Consider the following 22,444-nt stretch of genomic DNA (forward strand, 5'->3'; position numbering starts at 1 on the left):
AAAAAAAAAAAAGACACCAGCAGGCTGTTATGTTCTGTTTGGTAGGGCCTCATTCTGTAACGCAGACAGGCCTCAGAGCAAAGTTGTTATTGTTTCTGTGAAAGTCAAAAGTCAGCCTTGTACCATCTGCCTTGCTTTTTGAGACAGGATCTTTTATTAACCTAGAGCTTGCTGAGTAGCTTAGGCTGACTGGACAGTGAGCCCCAGGCCTGTCTCCACCTCCTCAGATGTGAGATTACAAACCCATGCCTCTACACCCACCTTTAGTATCCTAATTTTCATGAACTTTGCATACCAATTCAAAGTATCAAACCTACACCCAAAGTTAAATATGTATGAGATATTGCTAAAATCTGAAACAGAGCCATCTTTGATTATACAAAGATTAACATTTAATAAAGGCCAAGAAATACACAATCATAGACTGTAAAAGCTTTTATAGAAGGTGAGCTAGAATTTTATTCAGACTCTGGTCTAAAGGACAGACAAGCTTAAACACTTCTGTATGTTTATTTTATAAAATTTGAAATATTGTAATTTTATAGTCTATAAGAAATTTATCTCATGTGAGCCACAGAAAATCAGCTTCCTGTGATTAGGAAAGGGTTCGAAGTGTATCAGTCAGAATTTGTACATTCTGAATTTATTAACTGGCTGCCTGTGACAATCCACTTTAATGGTTTGGCTTTTGCAGAAAAGCTGAAATGGTTAAACTTGCTGAGCATGTTTGCCATCATTTCTCTCCACAGTGAAACTGCCTCAGCTTGGACTAGATTTCACTCTTCAGCGAGGTGGCATAGTCACTGATGTGTGATGCCGGCTTCTCAGTGAACTGGTTATCTTAATGCTACGATGGCTTAGGTTCAAACTGTTTCGGTTGTGTAAGCACGTGACCAAAGATAGAGACTTCAAATTAGGAAGGCATAATGTTTTGAAAGAGGGCGCAGGCATAGACTAGCATCTGGGCACATTGGTTTTGTCCTTTTTAAGAGATTTATGTAAGTGCAAATGCCCAGATTTAAGGCTACTATTTTATTTGACAACCTCCCCTCACTGTAATGTTCCCCCTGTATTTCCCTGCCTGTTTGGGGGATTATTTGAATATTTTTGCTTTATTTTACGTTAAGTCATCTTTTTGTGTCTTGAATGCATTTTTGAATATCTTTATTTTTTATGGTTGTCATGGAGATGATAAAATATACACTTTTCATAGCCTATTGAGTATTTCCTTTTATCACTTCAATGGACTTAGACTGCAGACTGCTGTAAGCCCCTCTCCACTGTATGCTGTAGTATCATCTCTATGTATGTAATGAAAATTCCACCTAAAACTGTTTATATAAGAATTTAAGAAGGGAAAATAGTATATGAGAGAGAGAGAAACAATTCTGTGGCTCTTTTAGTCTTTAAGTTCCAGGTTCCTGCTGTTCTTTTTTCTACCCTGAAGAACAGAGCATCTCTTAGACCAGGTGTCCTAGAGATTGATTCGCTCACTGCTTTCCTTCATCTTAGAATGCTTTATTTTGTCTTCGTTCTTAAAGGATATTTTCACCTAAAAAGGAATTCAGGGCTAGAGAGATGGCTCAACAGTTAAGAGCTGTTCCAGAGGACCCAAGTTCAATTCCCAGCAACCACACTGATAGCTCTGAACTGTCTGTAATTCCAGCTCCTGGAGGATCTGGCACTTCTGGCCTCTGCAGGCATCACATGCACATACCCTCCACATATGTAATTTAAAATAATTTAAAAATTTTTTTTAATTAAAAAAACTTCAGGATTGGAGGGTTTGCTTCATTTTTCCTTCCAGCACTTGAACGGGTTGCTTCAAAGTTTTTTTCTTTGTCTTTGCTTTTTCAGCAGTTAGATGTTTTCATCTTTTTTTTTTTTTTTAGGTTGTCCTGTAGGGGCCTGTGTTTTAGATGTCTTAAATCTGTAACAGTTGCTGAGGCAGATGGTATGAGTCACAAGAGTTAGGGTCCATGTGGAGAATTCTAAGAAGTATGACTGTTTTAGGGAGGGCAGCATAGCCATCAAAGGAGATTGGTAAGTAGTAGACAAGATTGTATAAAGATGAATGGCAAGAAGTAGGTCTTATATTGCTAATACCTCCAAGTCTTAATTTCCTTGTTTGTAAAACTGAGATAGTAGCAACTCATTTATAGTTACAGAAAATAAGTTTTCATAAATATTTATGGATTTTATATATAAATATGCCCATATCATCTAATATGAGGCATAGATATTTTCTCATGATTACCTCTTGAAATGATACTATTTTAGTTAGGGTACAAAACTAGATTTCTAAAATTCATTTCACCTGCCCCTTTATCTTTGTAGCAGTAGCTGTTAAGTTTGTAAGTTGCACAGTACTCCCATTATGTGTCTGTGGGACACTGCTACTTCAGTTAGCAAGCACATGTCTCTCTTTGGTGATGACCCAAGAGGTCTGATTCTCCTCAGTGCTGCTTCCTTTTTAAAGGACAAGGAAATTTTATTTCTTAGACCCTTCTAGAAGTTTCTTATCCTTGGTGTTATGAAATTCATCAGCATACACTGTGTTCATCTTGCTGAAAACACTTTGGTAAGGTCTTTCAGTTTGTGTCTCTTTTTAGTTCTGAGAAAGATTTTGCTTAAGGCTTTTTTTTTTTTTTTTTTTTTTTTTGAGCGCAAATCCACTTTTATTTACGTCCCATTAATTTAAATCCGTGAGGGGTACAGCATCACCCGGATTCTGTGTCCAATGGCCTGTGCAGGAAGATTGCTTCGGAATTTGGCACGAACCATGCCACTGTTTCCATGGGCCCGGGTTACCTTTCCCCAGATTACTCTGGTTTTATTTGGTTTGCCACCAGGAGTCACTGTGTTGTTTTTTGCTTTATACACGTAAGCGCATCACTTGCCTAAGTAGAATTCAGTTTCATCTCGGGCATAAACACCTTCAATTTTAAGAAGAGCTGTATGCTCTCTTTGGTTCCGAAGACCTCGCTTGTAGCCAGCAAAAGTGGCCTTGCACCACAGCCTTCCAGACATATTTGCCTTTTAGAAGTCCTGTTCCCAGCAGGCCTCCACCGGCGCCAAGATGGCGGAAAAAGTTGCTTAAGGCTTTTTGCATTTCCCTGTTTATGAATAGAGAAAGGTCCTATGAGATAATGCTAATCCTTTTAGATTAAGTTTGTTTTTCTCTAGTTTTCTCTCTTCCATTTTCTTTTTGCCTTCCTGTTTTTTGTATAATAATATAATAATATGAAAATCTGTCTTATCTGCAGCTTTTGATGGTAAATTGAAAAATGAGGGGAAACAGGCAAAGTTTTAATTATCTGTAGTTCTCTTTTGTTCTCTGTTCTTTTTGTTTGTTGGTTGGTTAGTCTTGTTTGAGATTTTTGTCTGTTTTTGAGAGAGAGTCTCATGTAGCCCAAACTGGCCTTGAACCAGCTGTGTAGCTGAGGGTGAGCCTGAGCTCCTGATCCTCCTGCTTCCATCTCCAGAGTGCAGAGATTACAGTTGTATATCACCATGCCTGGCTTCTGGTTTTGTTTGTTTTAACTTACTATTTTTATTTTATGTGTTTCAGTGTTTTGCCTGTATGTGTGTAAGTGCACCATGTGCATGCAATGCCTCTGGAGGCCAGAAGAGGGCCTCAGATCCCCTGGAACTGGGGTTACAGACAGTTGCTAGCTACCATGAAGGTGCTGGAAACTGAATCCAGGTCTTCTGCAAGAGCAGCCAGTGTGCCTAGCAGCTAGACCAGTTTCCTGTTCTTTTATCACAGAAATTTGTTCTGTCCTTTTGAATAATGCAATCTTAAATTCTTTGAAGTTTCAAATTAGAATTGTTTTTAAATTGTCTTCCTCTTTCCTGTTTGCTTTTGTTTGTTTCAGATCATGAGAAAATGTAATCAAATGTGTAGAGACAGAAATGTAAAACATAGGCGTGGTGGCACACACATGCCTTTAGCCCAGCAGAGGCAGGTGATCTCTTTGAATTCCAGGCCAGCCTGGTCTACATAGTGCGTTCCAGGCCAGCTGGAGCTACAGGGAGACCCTGTATCAAAAAGACACCCCCCCAAAAAAAGAGACAGAAATGTAAAACGAAGCTGCTTCTCATGCTGTGAGCACCGTGTTTATGCCCCAGCCAGTGTGAATACAGTGAGAATGCAAAGAAAACTGAGTAATTGTGGGAGCAAATTGAGTATAATCGAGAGCTAATTTCTGACTTCTCCACTCTTAAAACTCCTACCTCTCATTGAGGTGTGCTCCTCTGTCATATCAATTATTGTAGCTGTATGCCTTTTTAACAAAATTGTGTCTTTTTGTGGTGTGGAAGCTAAAACCCAGGGCCTTGTGCATAATAGGCAAGTACTCTAATACCTAACAGCACCCCCAGCTCGCTAACAAAATTGTGATTCTTTAAGGCAGGGTACTATATCAGCCGCTGTTCAAAGTGCTATAAGTAAAGCTATGTGTGAAGACAAAAAGTCTGTCCTCATTGCCACTTATGTCTTACTTATTGCCACTTATGTCTTACTTATGTCTTTCACAGAACTCAGAGTTCAAAGTTAGGTATTCCCAGGTAACTGTCAGTTAACTAAACTTTTTAAAGTAAATATTAAAATGTCCTGTTTTGTCTATTTAGGTTACAAAAGTTCCTTTGATACTGAACTCTTTAGCTTGATAACAAGAACAGTTACATGAGGATTAATGCCCTTCGTGTTAATTAGAGGTGATGTTGTGGAAGAATCACAGTTATTTGGGCTCTACTGCTGAATAGCTTTGCATTTACAACTTTCACCTGCTCAGAACCTTTCTATTCTGATACATAAAATGAAGAGTTGTGGGGCTAGAGCAATAGCTCACAGGTTAAAGAGCACTGATTGCTCTTGCAGAGGACTCAGGTTCAATTCCTAGCACCCACATGGCAGCTAACAACCATCTGTAACTTCAGTTCTAGGGGATCTGATGCCCTCTTCTGACCTTCGTGGGCATTGCATGACATGGGTGCACTTACATACATGCAGACAACACACTCATACACTTTCCCCTTTTTGACTAGAAGTGGAGCAGCATACTCATCCCTGGGTGGCCTTTGAAGAAATGTTGTGGCTAGGCCATCTGGTATGTTTGATTGAATGATTTAAAACAAAACTGAGAGCTGTCATGTATTTTAGTGAGTTAGGATCAGAGGCTAATTTTTTTCTTTTCTGTTTTCAGACTTGGGCCTGGATCAATATATAATAAAGCGCTTTGATGGCAAGGTGAGCAGACTGGCACATAAATATCCTCATCTTGACTAAGCAGATCTTTCAAGTTCCTTGAGAATTATCTGTGACAGATCTATGAATACCTATTTGACTGATCAAAATAGCATATTTAGGTTAGGAGGTCTGTGTCTTCAGATATTTCTATAGAAGGAATCAAGCAGCGTTTTGTTTGTTTATAAAAGTTTTACTCATAATTACCAAAACTTGGAAGGATCCTAGTTTTCCTTCAATGGGCGAATGAGTAAACAAGCCTGTAGTAAACCGAGATAGTGGAATTTTTTCAGTACTAATAAAGGATGAGTTCTCATAAAGAAACACATCAGTATTTAGTACAACAATGGTATCTATAACCCTTTGTGGTTGGAATTTTTTTTTTTTTTTTTAGCATGCACAAGTCCTGTGTAAACTCAAACCAGACAAAATCTCAGCATAAACATGGGGAAGTGGGTAAGAAATCCCAACCAACCTAAGGCATTTTTGGAAATTGGAGGCTGCTGGGAGGGGGAAAGACAGTATCTTACAGGGATGGGACTCTTGCTGGGCCCAGTGGATGAACCTACACTGAAGGACATTTGGGAGCATAAATCAAGATTCTATAGGTCATGTTAAATATATATATATACATACATATATATGTATATAGATATACATATATATATATGAGAGTGCATTAAATTGGGTGGGGGCAGAGGGAGGGAGGTGTGGATAGAGGGAGGAGATGTAAATACCATCAAACTATTGGATGAATAGAAGAAATTCAATAAATAAAAATCAAGCAGGTTTTTTTTGTTTTGTTTTGGTATTTTTGAGACAGGGTCTCCCTGTAGCCCCAGCTGTCCTGAACTATGTAGACCAGGCTGGCCTTGAACTCACAGAGATCCGCCTGCCTCTGCCTCCCGAGTGCTGGGATTAAAGGCGTGTGCCACCACACCCGGCCCAAGCACGTTTCTTTAAAAAAATATTTTTCCATGTGAGATAACTCATGAGTTACCTGCTCTATATATTAAGGCTTAATTCAGTGTTTGCTGACTTTTAAATGTTAACTCAAAAGTCATCATAAAGGTGAATAACCCCCACAATAATGCATTGGTACAATTTGATTGGAGCTTCTGATTGTATATAGCAATAATCCTAACTATAAAATTAGGCAGGTCCTTACTGTACTTTGGTAACAGTTCTATAAATCTGCTGTTGTTTGTATTGTATTTACTTTAAGTTCTTCACTTTGAACCTGAATAAGTCATATTATACATCATTCTTAGGTATAGAAAATGAAACTTTCTATTTTATTATCTCATAAAGCTGCCAGTTAAACATGTTTTTCCCTTTCAGGTTAAATTCATCAAAAAGGAAAGGAAAGCTTTACACAGGGTCAGAAAGAAAAGCAAAAGGTCAATTTTAAGGATAAGGAAGAAAGAAGAAAGAGCCAGGCGTTGCTTTGTAAAGCCTAAAGACAAGGAGATCAGGAGGAAGATCATGGAGTGGATGGAAAAGGCAGGAGCACAGAAGAGGGCCTAGAGGGGCAGAGTCAGAGTCAGTCGAACTGATGTAGGAATGCGCCAGTTCCTGCACCACTTAGTAGAATTGAACACACTCTCGTAAGGTGAAGTGTTAAACCCTTTTGCCCAATGAAAAGAATAAGCCTGTGACTGGAGAGATGGCTCAGTGGTTAAGAGCAGTGACTTCTCTTGCAGAGGACCCAGGTTTGATTCCCAGCACCCACATGGTGGCTAACAACTGTCCATAACTCCTGTTCCAGGGAATTCAGTGCCCTCCTATGACCTCCTCGGGCATTGCATGACACAGGTGCATTTACATACATGCAGGCAATACACTCATACACATAAAATAAAAATAAAATATTTGAAAGAAAGAAGGAAGAAAGAATGAGCCTTAAGATTTGGGAGATCACAGCCAAGGCAACCTGCCTAAAAAGTCCTGTTCTGTTCCCATTGAGGTGGTGCAATGTCTAAAGTGCCTCCTCCATTTTAAAGTCCCATACTGTGAAAGCAACAACGATCAAAAGAAAGGACATTGATCTAGATGTTAGGAGATTTAGGTTGAGTCTTAGCTCTGCTTTGGGACACCCACATCTTTGCCCCAGTCCTTGGTGTGTCTGTGTACAGTAAAATCCCATGCCCACATGAGGGGCCACTGCAGGCCCTGATGTCAGCGTCAGCCTCTGAGATTAGCTGTCTCTCTTACCTGTCTTTGTAGTGCTCAGAATCCAGCGTATGTCTGGCACACAGAGACGGCCAGTTAATGTTTGATATGAATAAATAATCCAGTAGTATAACAAAATCAGTTCAGCAAATGAGGAATCTTTGGTCACTGAAGGAAGCTCAGTCCTCTTTCATTATGTATATATCGACCTGAAGACACTTACAGAAGTTGAAGATGTGTGAGTTGAGCAGCAAATTTGCATATTAGAAGGAGAATTTCCATCATGGGGGTTTCCCAGATGTAAGATCCCTAATCATAACTCATCCATCATGCATATTCTTGAAATTTTTTTTCCTGTTATGACCCAGTAACCACTTAATCCACTTGATGCTAAAAATCTGCAGCTTTTGACATGACTGATAAGTTTCATCTTTTTTTTTTACAATGTCTACTTTTATAAAATAGCAAATAAAAATGCAATAAAACAATAAAGTATATAAAAAAGTATTTAATTACCACCTTGCTGTGGGGATAAAGATGGTGATGCTTTTAATTGACTTTATAGCTAATAACTGCAAGATTGTTTTGCGCACTGAAGCACAAATTTTGTAAAATTGAAGTAAGAGTAAGATTTAAGGAATATCAGTGTACAATATTCAGAAGTATGATTTCCATGGAACTTAATTCGATGGTGCCAGGGAACGGATTCTTAAAGGAAAAAGGAGCAGGAGACTCCTATTAAGACATACAGTTGAGCCAGATCATCCCCTAGCATTGAGTGAACAATCCAGTTTCCATTCCTCTTTGTGATGTGTATGTGGAATATCTTGGCTGGGGTCTTCATTCAAATTCTATACTAATTTCCATTAAACATGCTCCTGAGCTGTTGTCTTAGAGTGAAGGGTAGTTTATCTCTGGCTTATGTCTTTACAAATTATCTTTTCATATGAAATTTTTTTTCATTCATATGAAATTTTAAAAAATAGTTTCTCTCCTACTTTAAAATGTAATATAATGAAGAATGAAAATGCATTCCATGTTTGTTTAAAACTTTTTCCTGGCTCCCTTACTATATGTGAAGTCCTGTTCTTGGCAGTTACTAGCTGTTGATCTTAATATTTACCTTTGTGTCTTCCTGACTCTCTGGTTCTCTTGATTAAGAATCCTAATTCTTAGCCGGGCATGGTGGTGCACAGCTTTAATCCCAGCACTCGGGTGGATCCCTGTGAGATTGAGGTCAGCCTGGTCTCCAAATCGAGTCCTAGGCCAGCTGTGGTATCTCAAAAAGACCAGGAAAAAAAAAAATCTCAATTCTTATATTTCTAAAAATACTGATTCTTAAATAGCACCTCAAAGAGTATACATATCTTACAGGATCTTCTCAAATGATCAGGTTTGTGTTGTAATTATATTGTTTCATATATTATGATCAGAAATATGATAAGAGCTTAATATCCTAGAGGAATTTACTTTGCTTTTTAATTGGGCCTTTCTCTCCTTCCCTCCCTCCCCCTCTCCCTCCCTCTTTTCCTGTCTCAACTTGGAAGACAACTAGCTATGAAATGCTGAATCTTTTATCCCATTTAGCTTTTTTATATATATATTTTATTATTTTTATTTTATGTGTATGAGTGTATTGCCTGAATGTAGGTAAGTGCCCCATGTCATACAATGCCGATGGAGGACAGAAGAGGCTGTCAAATCCCCTGGAACTAGAGTTAAAGACAGTTGTTAGCTGCCATGTGGGTGCCGGGATTTGAACATGGGTCTTCTGCAAGAACAGCCAATGTTCTTAACCACTGAGCTGTCTCTCCAGGCCCCCCGCCCCTGTTTAGCTTTTTTTTTTTTTTTCTGTCTTTTTGAGACAGGGTCTCCCTGTAGCGCCAGCTGTCCTAGAACTCACTATGTAGACCAGGCTGGCCTCATTGAACTCACAGAGATACGCCTGCCTCAGCCTCCCAAATGCTGGGATTAGCCACCATGCCCGGCTCCGGTTAGCTTTTTTAAAAAAATTGTAACATCACATTTAACAAAGGCCGTCATTTGACCATAACAAGCATTAGCTTATTTGATTGCTTTCTAGTTGAATTGAACTTTAGGTTTTATATCATGAAAAGCAAGAACAAATATAAAAATAACATTTTCTTGGGGTATTTTGTTTGTATTTAAATTTCATGGACCCTTTCACATGTAACGTAGAAAAGAATGGTCTAATTGATACTGATGGATAATTGAGTAGTTTTGCCATCATCTCTCTTTCTTTTTTTCTGTTTATTTAACTTGAAAATTCCTGGTAAGAAGTAAATGAAACATTCCCATTTCAGCTGATAGTCAGTGAAACTAAATTTGATTAAGCAGATTTTGAATTTGATGGAAGCCTTTTTTTCCAAGCACCCATTACCTTCTTCACGAGTGCTAGCTCTTTAAGAATACTAGCAATTTGGGGCTGGAGAGATGACTCAGCAGTTTAGAGTACTAGCTGTTCTTGCAGAGGACCAGGGTTCAAGTCCCAGCACCCACATGCTGGCTAGCAACAATTGGTAACACCAGTTGCAGGGGAATCCAATGCCTTCCTCTGACCTCTGTGGGCATTGAACAACATGAGTGCACTAACACAGGTACAGGCAATATACCCACTACACATAAAATAAAATACAAAATAATAAAATAAAAATAAAATTTAAAAGAATACTAGCAACTTCCTTTGCAGAAAGGTCATGTGATATAATAGTGGCTCTTTCATTACCTGTTGCATTTTAAATCTTTCTACTAAGAGGCCTTGTGTAAAGAACGGTGACATCTATAGATAACATTGTTTGAAGAGTATGTTTTATAGATGTATGATATTTCTAACATTCAGACAAAGATTAAAAGTTTCTAAAGCTTCAAATCTTAGAAGAGTTCAGTGCTAGATATCTAACACAAGTGCTGTACCAACTGAGCTATACCCAGTCCTTTCAAATCATTTTTATAAATAGGGCCTGGCCATACATGCACACAAAACACTCATACACATAAAATATAAATAAATTTTTCTTTTATTGGTCTTTTGGAAACAGGGTCTCCCAGTAGCCCCAGCTGACCTGGAACCCACTATGTAGACCAGGCTGGCCTCAAACTCACAGAGATCCACCTGCCTCTGCCTCTAAAGGCATGCGCCACCACACCCGGCAATATAAATAAATTTTAAAAATAAAAAATAGCTTATTGCTTTTATAAATATGATGATAAGGGGCTGGAGAGATGGCTCAGAGGTTAAGAACACTGATTGTTCTTGCAGAAGACCAGGATTTGAATCCCAGCACCCACATTGCAGCTAACAACTGTCTGTAACTCCAGTCCCAGGGTATCCAACAGCCTCTTCTGTCCTTCATGGGCATTGCACAACACAGGTGCACTTACCTACATGCAGGTAATACATGCATACAAATAAAATAATAAAAATAAAAAATATGGTGATACAATATATAATCTGTTTTTTTTTAATGTAATGTTTCATAGATTTTTTTTTTTAATGTACCCCTTGGGAGCTGGAGAGATGGCAGCAGTTAAAAGCACTAGCTGCTCTTGTACAGGACCTGGGTTCCCTTCCCAGCACCCACCTGGCAGCTCATAACTAACTATAACTCCAGTTTCTGAGGATCCAGTGCCCTCTTCCGACTCCCATAGGCTCTTGCACACATGTAGTGCCCATATGTACATTCACACACATACACATACACAATAAATAAGTAAATAAATATTTAAAAACATACCCCTTGCGATATGCATGCTTCCCCTTAAGATTTATTAATGTAATCATTTCATGTAATAAAAAAGCATAGATGATTTCTTATTAAAAAGTGAATTCTTTTCTTCCATTTAACTTTTTTTAGCATCTAGTAATTGGCCTGTAAAACAAAGCGATTATTTCTAAGTGGAGCCTTTTTTTTTTGGTCTTTTTGAGACAGGGTCTCCCTGTAGCCCCAGCTGTCCTGGAACTCACTATGAAGACCAGGCTGGCCTTGAACTCACAGAGATCCGCCTGCCTCTGCCTCCCGAGTGCCGGGATTAAAGGCGTGCGCCACTACGCCCGGTGGAGCCTTTTTTACATTATTGAAAGTATTTCTTCAGTTGTTTAGTTGCTCTCTTACTGCTGTGATTTATTTCACATGCTTTGTCTTTGTTTCCCATTTTGTCTTATTCTTTTTTTTTCAGCACACTAAATATAGAAATTATATTCCGTATTTTCTGTTCCTATTATGTGTAATATACCGCTTTCTCTAAATTAAATACCACCATGTTTTCTTCAAACACCAAGATAGACAACTGCATGCTTATTCCTTGAGCAGAAAGTACTAATTTCCAGAGCTTTAATGCAATCTTGTTTCTCTTCCAAAAGCTGCAAAGTTCATACCCTGTTTCCAAGTACAGTAACAACAAATTGCCCATTGACGTCCATTGTTCACTGTCATTCCACTGTGTGTTTCCTTTTGTCTCCTCCTCTCCCCCTTCCAACCATCCCCCTCTTCCTCCACTTCATCCTTCTTCCCTGTCTGTTCATCTGTTTTTCTTGTTTACGTTGGAGATTGAACCCAGGGCCTTCTGTATGCAAAGCATATGCTCTATCACCAAACTGCATCCCCAGCCCCAAAAGTCCTTTAAAAATGCTGATGTGTTGAGTGAGATTCTGTGTGTTGGGGAACAGCTCCCCTGCTTCAGTCTATTCAAAGTCAGCCATCAACACAAGTGTTTGTAAAACAAAAGAAAAGGAAAATAAGTGTAAACAATTATACAAAGAAAAAGCAATAAAAAACATACTGATAAATGAATTTTTAAATGTGCCCTTTGGTCCCCCTATGGGAATACAGCACACTTCCTCCTGTGAGGTGCATTATGTGAGCCCTAATTACTTGTTTCATATCACAAACCAAGGAATCCTGCTATGTAGCCCAGGCTGGCCTTGAATTTAAGGCGATCCCCTGAGTCAGTTTCCTTAATACTGGGATTACAGGTGTGTGTCACCATACTCAGCTAGTATTTCTCCTTGATTATTAAAGGATTTTTTTTATCTTCTAAGAGTGAAATGTTTTGTAGAAACGGAAAGTCTCATGAGTGTGGTTTGATGAGTCTGCACATTTATTTGAATTGTTTTCAGCTCAAATGTTGGTAGTTTGACTCACCAGGTACCTACTGTTGATTAGTGTTCCATCTCCTTCTCCCGGCCCGTCTCCCTCTCCCTCCTTCCCTCCCCGTGCTTGCCTTTGAGAGACTTAAAACCAGTCCAAATTCTTGTTGAATTAATATATTTTTTAGATTTTATTGATGCTAAATACAAATAGGCAGAATTTCGCTCCTTTTTCTTGTGATCTGTATTTTTATTTACCCACCAATGAGATGGCAGGAGAATGCATGGAGTTTGGGAGCTTCTTGAAGCCTGAAGTTCCCTGCAGATATTTCACTTACGTGTTGCTTGAGGGTGATGATGTAGTATTCTTTAAAAACCCCAATAACATACTTACTGGCTGTCAGTGGTTTACTTTCCTAGTTTGAAGTGAAGTCTCTAAATAAAAAATGTATTTGTTTCAGGAGGTATAATTGTCACGAATTTAATGACATGGAAGTTCTTGACTGTTGTTAGTCCCACAGTTGCTCACCCCATCTGTGGGGCCACTTGCTCAGAGAGCACCTTACTCTTGTCATTGTACAAGTTAAGAGCATGGAAAAGTTAGATAGCTGGCCTGAAATCAGGCTGTGGCAGAGTCCTCTCGAGCACTGTATTATGCCTCTTTTCATATAGCTAGGGTATTTTCTATTTGACCTATTTATAAATAGAAATATTTTCTCATCAAATGTTCTTGTAATTAACTGACTTATTTAATATTGTCATGAAAAAAATAGCAAAAAAAAAAAAGCCCTGATGTTTTCACTTTTGTTCGGTGGGAGTTGTTGAACTTAATTGTTCCACTGGGTTTTTGGTGGTGGTTTTTGGTTTGGTTTTAGATTTGATTTTTTGTTTTGAGACAAAGTCTGAAGATACTGCCCAGTCCTGAGCTTGCATGTCTAAGCATTCATGCTCCTGCCTCCCATGTAAACTGGGACTAAAGCATATAGTACTAGATCCAGCTCCAATGTTTTCTACTTTGATTAAAGCACAGTTGGAAACCAATAATAAATGGAAAAAGAACACATGACACAATTTAAGGCAAGAAAATGTGAAGTGTACAAATTTTAAATGTTTTTTAAATTATTTTTATTTTATGTATATGAGTGTATTGTCTGCATATATGTGAGTGCACCTGTGTCACGCAATGCCGTGGAGGTCAGAAGAGGGCACTGAGCCATCTCTCCAGCCCCAAAGTGTACAAATTTTACCTGAAGCTGGAAGCTGGAATATCAAGGTCACTATTATTTGATACTAGTTTATGATAAAACACCATCATTTTATCAAACACCATCAGCATCAATTGGCATTTTGAAAAGTGCTGCTTTTTTTATTGAATCTGTCACTCTTAAAAGAGCACTGTCTTCTGTATTTGAGAAATTGGATATCTGCTGATTGTAATCAGGGCCAGCAGATAAAATGTTATTTCTGTTCAAATGAAACCATGTATATTTTCTTTTCAGTATTGATTAGCCATGCGTTAAATGTAACATTATTTGGATGGAACTGTTTCTTTTATTTTTTTATGAGCTTGAAGTTTAAAGTGAAATTAGCATAGTGACCTCAAGCTGATGCAACATGTCAGAAGATCTTTTGAGCTAGAGGTGTAGCTCCTGGGTGAAGCATGGGCTCAGCACAGGTGAGGCTCCGGGTTTGACTTCCAGCACCAAAAAAATGCTTTGACACTTCCTAAATTTTAGTCATGATTTTCTTTCTCATTTAAAGTTCCTTAAATTAGTTTCAAAATCTATTCTTAATTTTTTTCTCTTCTTACAAATTAACAATCTTAGTCATTTTTCCACCCAATATCTCTTTAAAAAAAAAAATCTAGCCTTGGTTTGTGGATTGTTTTCCAAAGCATTTCAGTTGTGAGCATCTCAGCATCTAATACCCGTGTGCAAGTGAGTAGTAGATATTATAAGGCAGCTGAACTAAGTGTAAAAAAAGAAAAACACTGTTAATTACTGGATGTCACAGTGTTTATCAGAGTGTCACCTTCAGGTAATCATGTATTCATTCACACATGGGCTCTCCTGTGCAATTATGGGTGACTCTGGACAAGAGAGCCATTAACCTCGTGTGTCAGCTACTTTATTGACATAGTTGGGGCAGTAGGTAAAGCATCTGGCTTACATATTTGTAACTGTTTTACATGGTGATAAGCTCCATGCTCATTTTATGGAAGGATTTACCTACTAACATACATAGATCTATTACCTTCTGTCTTGATTTATACCAATAGTATTCTGTGCATAGTCATTCTCTTCACAGTTATTTCCTTCCCAGTTCAGCCAGCTGTGAAAATACCCTTGTGCTGTCTCTGTGATAAGCTTGGATTATCCATCTCTCTACTGTACAGTCCTTTGGGCCTCTGTCACATCAGTCCCCACTGTAGACTTGTACATTGCTACTCAAGAACTTTTGTAATGATACTAAGTATGGTTTGAAAATGGTGGTAAGTTTAAGTCACTTTATTTCACAGGCAATGAAGTTTATTGAAAACAATATTTAAAACCACTTGATATTTGAAGATACATTGGAGTGGGGCCAGCTAAATTAACCAACCTGAACATTTCTCAAAGGCTAGCCTCCATTGTGACTGATCTACTTTACCCACAAGGACAGCACTGTATTTAGTGGAACATCATAGTTTTAGAGGATAACATGTTTAATACTAAACTCCTCCATTGAATAGTTACTAATCCTTTGAATTCATCCAAATTGGTTGTTTGTATGTTAAGAAAAATGTGAAAGTAACCAATTTTCCATGAAGTTGTATCTCTCTGAAAGTGTGAGGCATCCTAATAGGAAACTCGAATTTGAGAAATGCTTTGACTGCCCAGGGGAAGAAATGAAATATTTGCTTTTCTTTAAAAAAGATAATCATGTCTTTTCTTTCTATAGAAATGTGAAGTTTTCCTGCAACTGTATGATTTCATGCAGGGAGGTCATGTTGCAGTGTTTTGTTTTATTTCACCTAACAGATACTGTTTAGAACATTTCTGTGTGGTTTTCATGTTTATTTCCAGGTTTTGGGTGATAATTTTACAGGTTGTAATTGCTCCTTCATATGTTATGTTTTGTGATATATATGTTTGGTTTAGGAGTTTTGGTTCATATAATCAATGTCAACTTGATCTTTTTTTTTTTTTTTTTCTCCTGATCAGGATTTCTGGCAGGTACTGACTCAACAGCATGTGCTTTCAATTAATTACTGCTCTGGAATCCATAGTAATGCTTCAGAGACAAAGGTTCAACGCATGCTCTGTCCTTCCCCTGCTCTGCAGAACGGTTCAGTTCCTGTCACTTTACATTAACTTGCTTTATCTCTAATATGACAATTCAAACGCTGCACAGTCCTTGAGAATATAGAGCCCAGCACAACTTAAAAGGAAGTTTGAACCGTAGCTATTACACAAAAGGTCAAGAAACCTAGTTTTAGTCATTATACTATATCATTTAAATATTTAAATATGGTCATTTAAATATTAGTCTTATTCGAGATGTTATGTTCCTACTTAAACTATCGTAGAAATAGGAGACAAGTCAAAAATTAATGAATTTTTCTTTTGCAATTTCTGAATAAGTGCAGATAAGAATTGCTTAGGTGTTCTTTGCTCAACAAAATGGCCTACAAGGAAACAGGTGGTGTTTAGACTTCATTATTTTGCTCTTTTGAGCTTGGCAATGACTTTAACTTGGGAGAGCAGGCAAACATAAAAAATCCATGGGAAGAGTTTGCAGGTCCAGCTGATGGAGAGATTTTTGAGGACACACTGAAAAGTGCTTTTAAATTTGATCCTCAGGTGCTTTGGCTCCTTTAACTGTAGACTGTAAGTCACCAAACTTACTCATTAAAAATTACTCTTGAATTTTTGATGGTTGGCAATCTTAGTAAAAATAGAAATTAAACTAAATTAGGAGCATCATTTGGTTTGAAATAATGAGTGATATAATTAGTGAAAACCACAGGTGTAGTTTATTTTTATAGTATGTTTTTTTCTGTGCTCCCATTTAAAATGGGATGTGTTTTTAGTAATTTACTACCAAGCCCCCAAACCATTCATGCTGTTATTGGTGGGATGGTTTCTTTTTAGATATCTGTGGCTTTATCTGCGTTTTGAAAAATACTGTAACTTATTACTTCAAAATAACTTATTGATGAGGCTGGAGAGATGTTTCAGCAGTTAAGAGCACTGGCTACTCTTGCAGAGGACCTGGATTCATTTCCCAGCACCCACATGGCAGCTAACAACAGTCCTTTACTCCAGTTCCAGGGGAATCTTCTGTCCTGCACCGACATTGCACAACACAGATGCACCTACATACCTAACAGCCAATACACTCGTACACAAAAAATAAAAATGATAAAATTTAAAAATAATTTATTGATGATCCTGTTCTCAGTGTTTCAAATTCTGGGGATTTTGTTTGTGAATAACTAAAACACAAACATTACACTAAGTACTTACAAGGGAAATCACACTTGAGGATATAACCTGCCTAACATGTGCAATGCCCTGGATTTGGTCCTCAGCACCACAAAACTAAAAAACAAAAAAGAGAGTTGAGTCAATCCAATGAGAATGTAAACACTTGGAATTAAGGACAGCCACTCCATGCCTCTGATTATGGTAGGACAAATCATAGGAGGCTGTGAAAACTCTTCTTTTATGATTGGGTGGTTTAAGATTTGAAAAGACTTTCCTTAACGTGGGGATCCCTACTAGTGAGGAGGAGAGATAGAAATGAAGTCTAGGAAGTCTCTGGAATCTATAGCACTGAGTAGTCGGCCACCATAAGTGACAAGCACCAGTCTTTTTTAAGCTTTTACTCTTCAAAGTAATGTTTTTGGTTGACCAGAGATTCAAAATCAAGTGTTAGGGCACTTCAGCAGCACGTAGAGTAAATTAGAATGATGCAGAGAGTGTTAGTACCATGCCTCTGTGCAAGGAGGACACATAAATTCATGATGCATTCAATATTTTTTAGACATTTTTATTATCATTTAATTTTTTTAAGAAGTATTTCATTACAGCTTTAATGTACTCAATAACAATTTCCAGAGCAAAGATACATCTCTTTCAAAAGTGGCTATAAAATTTTTAGGTTCACAGTTGAAATAATACAGTTATACAATATTGAGCTCAGTAAAAACCCTGTAAGACATAAAATTGAGTTTTTAACCTTTAAAAAAGATCTCCATTTCATTTTAAAATATACTGTTTCTTGCAGAAGCAGTCAATATTTTTATATCACCAATATTTTCCCACACCTTTTACGGGTTTTTGGAATCAGTTAATAAAACAAAATAACACAGTGTGTAGAAACTTTCATTAATGCTAAAATTTGAAATATTAAATATTTTCAAATCAACTTTTACTATATTCTTAAGGATACCTTGTGAGTATGTTAAACAAAATAAACTTTTCTTAGAATAGTGAGGGAATTGTTCATATTAGGTTTGAGAAATGGCGCTCACTTTGGTGACACCAGTATGAATCTTTTAGGCTTCTGAAAGCAAATGAGCAGTGACGTCATAGGAAAGGCCTCCCTTGCCTGTGTCTTTGCATGCTGTTTCTATTGCCTGTGGGAAGCTGGCCTCCAAGACCTGGTGGCATAGTGTGCTGTCTATAGACGCAGCTTATTTTATTAATGATATCACACTGACTCTTGCTGTGAGGAGTGTCCACGGTGTCTCTTTCCAGTCTCTCAAGTCCCACCACTCCTAAAGTCTGTGGCTCGAAAGCTTATTCAGGTTATTCGGGTTGTCAAAAGAAATGGCACTGTAATCACCAAGCGCCCCCCAAAGAGGGTGTCGTTTACGTGGTTGCCTTAAAATTCCGACTCCTATAGATAGGTCTTTAAGTATATTTTTATTTTAGATTATGTTGTGTTTGAATTTGAAATCAACCAAACCCATTTGATCTACCATTGTTTATTTGAAAGCATGAACAGGACCAGCCATTACATTTCTGACACCTCATGCTTAGTTTTTCATCATAGAACAGTGTTTGGAATTCGCTTCGCTTTGACAGAAGAGGACTTTGTTCTAGACTAGCTTCCCTTTTCATGTTAACACCACCACTAGCATGTTTTAAGACCAGAAATAAGATTCTATAAAAAGTACTCAAATCAGGTATCTTCTGTTTGCAGAAGCAGATTCTCAAATTACTCTAAATATCTGCTGATGATCTGTAGCTGTAGAGTATGTAAGGCTAGTTTTTGAGAATAAAAAGCTTTTCTGATGAACATATTAAGAATTTAGCAGAGCATTGATTTTTAAAGTGATACACATTTTGAACATGAATAAAATATGCATTTGAATACATAAGGCATAAAAAGCATGCCCTCAAAAGTTGACTCATATTTTCCTCTTCAGGTTAGGTAATACAAGCTAAACCCCAGCGTTAATAGTTCACAAGAGTGACTAAGTTTTCCTTCAAAAATATCCATTCCTCAGTGGTTAAGAGCACTGACTGCTCTTCCAGAGGGCCACATGGTGGCTAACAATCATCTGTAACTCCAGTTCCAGGGGATCAAGCATCCTCTTCTGGCCTCCCCAGGCATTACACACATGTGGTGTGCTTATATACGTCTAGGCAAAACACTCATACACATAAAAATAAAATTTAAAAAATATACATTCCTCATCAACATTTTCAGAAATTACAAACAACATGGATGCCCTGTGTGTTCCTGTGTCGTTGTATCATATGAAGTAGCTCATGGTATGGGCTCTGGTGTCAGAGCCCTGTCCTGTCCTTGGGCTACTTGCTTTATGCCTCTAAACCTGAGTTTTCATATATGCAATTCTGCATGCTGGCATTTCAGGCCTGCACCACCATGCCATTTATACAGTACTGGGGATTGAACCCAGGGCTTTGTGCCCTCTTCTACATCCCTGCCCCATAATTTTTATAAATTCTTGACATACCTTTAATGGGCAGTGGTGTTTAAGAGATAGCTATAAATGTTTGATTTTAGATTTGATCTTAAAATTCTTCATCACAGGGTTTCCTGAGAGATACTAATTCCTAGAACAGTGTTAGTCAGGAGTCAGCAGTGGTTCTCAGAGTGAACCTTTTGCTTTATTTTTTTCTTACGATACATAGTTTTCTTGCTATATTTTTTTGCAAATGGGAGATGAAATTACTGTATTGACTTGTTTTTCAAAATTTGTACGAGATTATTTGACACTAAGTGATAGGGGAACCGTTTATGACCTCAATGACTTAAGTGAGGTGACTGCTGAGCTAAGGACTCTTAGGGGGTTGTTTTGTTTTTCTGTTTGTTTAGTTTTGCTTTAGCACCAATCTATTTGATGGGCCAAAGTTCAGAATTAAATTCTTGGATTAGGTAGCAGATAATAAAGATGAAACAGTGTTCCTCCTAGAACTGACTTAAAGCAGGTGACAGCCAGAATGTACTAGAATGTATTAGAGTTGATTTTTCTCCTCTTAGAGTTTGGATAATGCCGTGGCAGATACTGAGGATTCAGATAAACCATTTCAATAAAGTCATGTCATTCACTTGCAGTTAATTCCATTCCAATAGATTGGGGGTGGATTTTTTTTTTTCACCGTCTTAATCACGTCATCTGGCACTGTTATTTTTGAAGCCTCTTCATTCGGATCATTTTTCTCTGAAGCTGTCTAGTTAATGAAACAGGAAAACATTTCATTCTAGGTGTTTGGATTCTTCTCAGAGCTAAGGTGGTTAGAATTGGGACTGAAAAGAGGATTGCTCCCTGCGATCTTAAGCACGCACCTTCCTCTGTTGCACAGTAATTTATGTCTGCTTCAAATGCAGTAGACCTTTGAAAAGCTCTAAAGACTTCTAAGTCAAATAAAGGGAAATCATAAGCTGCACTGAATTGAGGACATTTAAACTTAACTTTTATTTGGCATGCACCAAAATTCTGCCTTTCTTCATGACTACATAGAGACCCAAAACCAGAGCAACGTATTTTAGCTGTGCAACACCCTCTGTTTGAGTGGGAATAATGTGATTGTTTAAGATTGATGTCTTTCCAAGGCTTTGGCAGCTGTTTGTGCACCAAGGAGATAACAAAGTGTGTGCATTACTTGCATGGGAAAATTGCTGAATTTTCTAACACTTCCCCCTCCCTGTTCTAATTCCAGGTAGTAATACTATTTGTCATTTAGAAATGTTATGCCAAAATCAAGTTTTCCAGAAGCTACACATTGTTATCATTAATTTTTAAGTACAACTTCAAATATCACTTGAGGATTTTGAAATATATTTATAGAGAAATACTGATTTGGGGGTTTATTGTTTTCTTTTTCATAGTACTGGTGATTGTACACAGGGCTTTGCACATGCTAGGCAAACACTCAACCACTGAGCTACATCCCTCGCCTTTTTAAATTTTGAGACAGGGTCTTGCTAAGTTGCGTAGGTAGACAACTCACAATCTTCCTGACTCAGCCTCCTGAGTAGCTGAGATTAAAGATCAGCATCGTCTCACCTGACAAGAAACATTAATATTAAAAGAAACATTGGTAAAATAATTCAGAAAGTTCAGCTTCCTGAAGGAGGCATCTTAATTTGAATAGTAATGCTATGTTCCATTTTCAATTTTCTGCATACCACAAATTCTTTGAGTTTCTAGATGATACATAAGCATTTGTTTTTGCAAAGAGTCTGTTGACTTCCAGTAGCTAGTTTTGTTTTAAACCGTAGAACTTGAAAACTGGATCTTAAGTAGGAAGAATGATATTAAATTGGCTTCATCTAGTTGAGTCCAAGAAGGCAAAAATCACCTGCCCTGTTTTGATCAGCCTGTAACTGGTTAAGATTCACTACACAGTGAGTCATGTCTGGAAAGCCCAGCCTCAGTGCTCTTCATGGTCCATGCAGCTCCAGCCATACACTTGGCAAATTTATGAGGCTGGTCAGAAACCAAAGTGTGGACCCTTTAGTACAAAGCCATCCAATCCAGCAAAACTATTTAGATTTTAAATTCACTGTGAAGTGTAGCGTTCACACATGTTGAGAATTATTTGCTACGTACTAAGTTTACTCCAGAGTCTTCCAACTAGCCTAAAGTAAACAAAAAGCAGGTCTGGTGATGGAAGCCTGTAATCTCAGGCTCGCAGGAGGCTAAGGCAGGAGAGTCACAAGCCGGAAGCCTGCCTGGACTATAGAGAGAGGTCAAGGCCAGCCTGGTGACTTAGTGAGACCCTGTCTCAGAAAGCAAAAGGAGGACTAGGGTGTATAGCTCAGTGGTGGTGTTCTTGCCCAGCACAGGCAAAGCCCTGAGTTTAATCTCCAGCACCACACACAAATTGGGTTTAAGGATGTAGCTCGTTGGAGAAATCTTGCCTTGTGAGCCTGCGGCCACGTTTTCAGTCACCCACCCCCCAAATTCAGAGTATGGTACAAGTGAAATCAAACCAGACCCTTTATGGTGGTATTTACTCATTTGCCTTGACTTGAAGACTGTCATTTGATGTCTTAGTGATATTAGCTCTGTAGCTCTGTTTTGCCTTTTGAAATAAGACTAGATTGTGAGTAATAAAAGTTATATTTTGTTCATGTATATCAGTGAGCTCATTGCTTTGAAGTATGTTACATAATTGTGTGTTCCATATTTGCCACACCTCTAATTTCAGAAATTGAAGTGGTTGGAGTAGAATTTGACAGGTAACAGCTAAGCTGTACAAAGGGGCCTGATGCTTTGTAAGGTACCTGCAATCACAATCTCTCTTTTAAAATTCTCTGTTTAAATAATTTTCACCATATACTGCTGGAATCTTCCCTAAACTTTAAGGAGCCAAGTTTCTCCTAGACACTTAGCTGAGTGGATATACTGCTACAGTGCCTAATCACATCTCATATGCTGTCATAACAGATTT

General features: G+C 38.0%; 1 protein-coding gene and 1 pseudogene across 6 annotated transcripts in view; one reads left to right on the forward strand and one right to left on the reverse strand.

The window, feature by feature from the left end:
- The window catches only part of Micu1 (mitochondrial calcium uptake 1), a 191,340-nt gene that overhangs the window by 58,789 nt on the left and 110,107 nt on the right, over nt 1–22,444 (forward strand). For 3 of the 6 annotated variants that reach the window (XM_008836624.3, XM_008836626.3, XM_008836627.3), the window contains exons 5-6: nt 5,208–5,251; nt 15,731–15,742. In XM_008836624.3, coding sequence (XP_008834846.1) covers nt 5,208–5,251; nt 15,731–15,742 — 56 coding nt within the window. The remainder of the gene's footprint in view (nt 1–5,207; nt 5,252–15,730; nt 15,743–22,444) is intronic. The other 3 variants (XM_008836625.3, XM_029565142.1, XM_008836631.3) reach the window with 1 other exon arrangement.
- Nucleotides 2,663–3,084, reverse strand: LOC108491020 (annotated as a pseudogene).

This window comes from Nannospalax galili, unplaced genomic scaffold (assembly GCF_000622305.1).
Source record: "Nannospalax galili isolate Female #2095 unplaced genomic scaffold, S.galili_v1.0 scaffold1437, whole genome shotgun sequence".
In the NCBI taxonomy this organism is placed as follows: Eukaryota; Metazoa; Chordata; class Mammalia; order Rodentia; family Spalacidae; genus Nannospalax; species Nannospalax galili.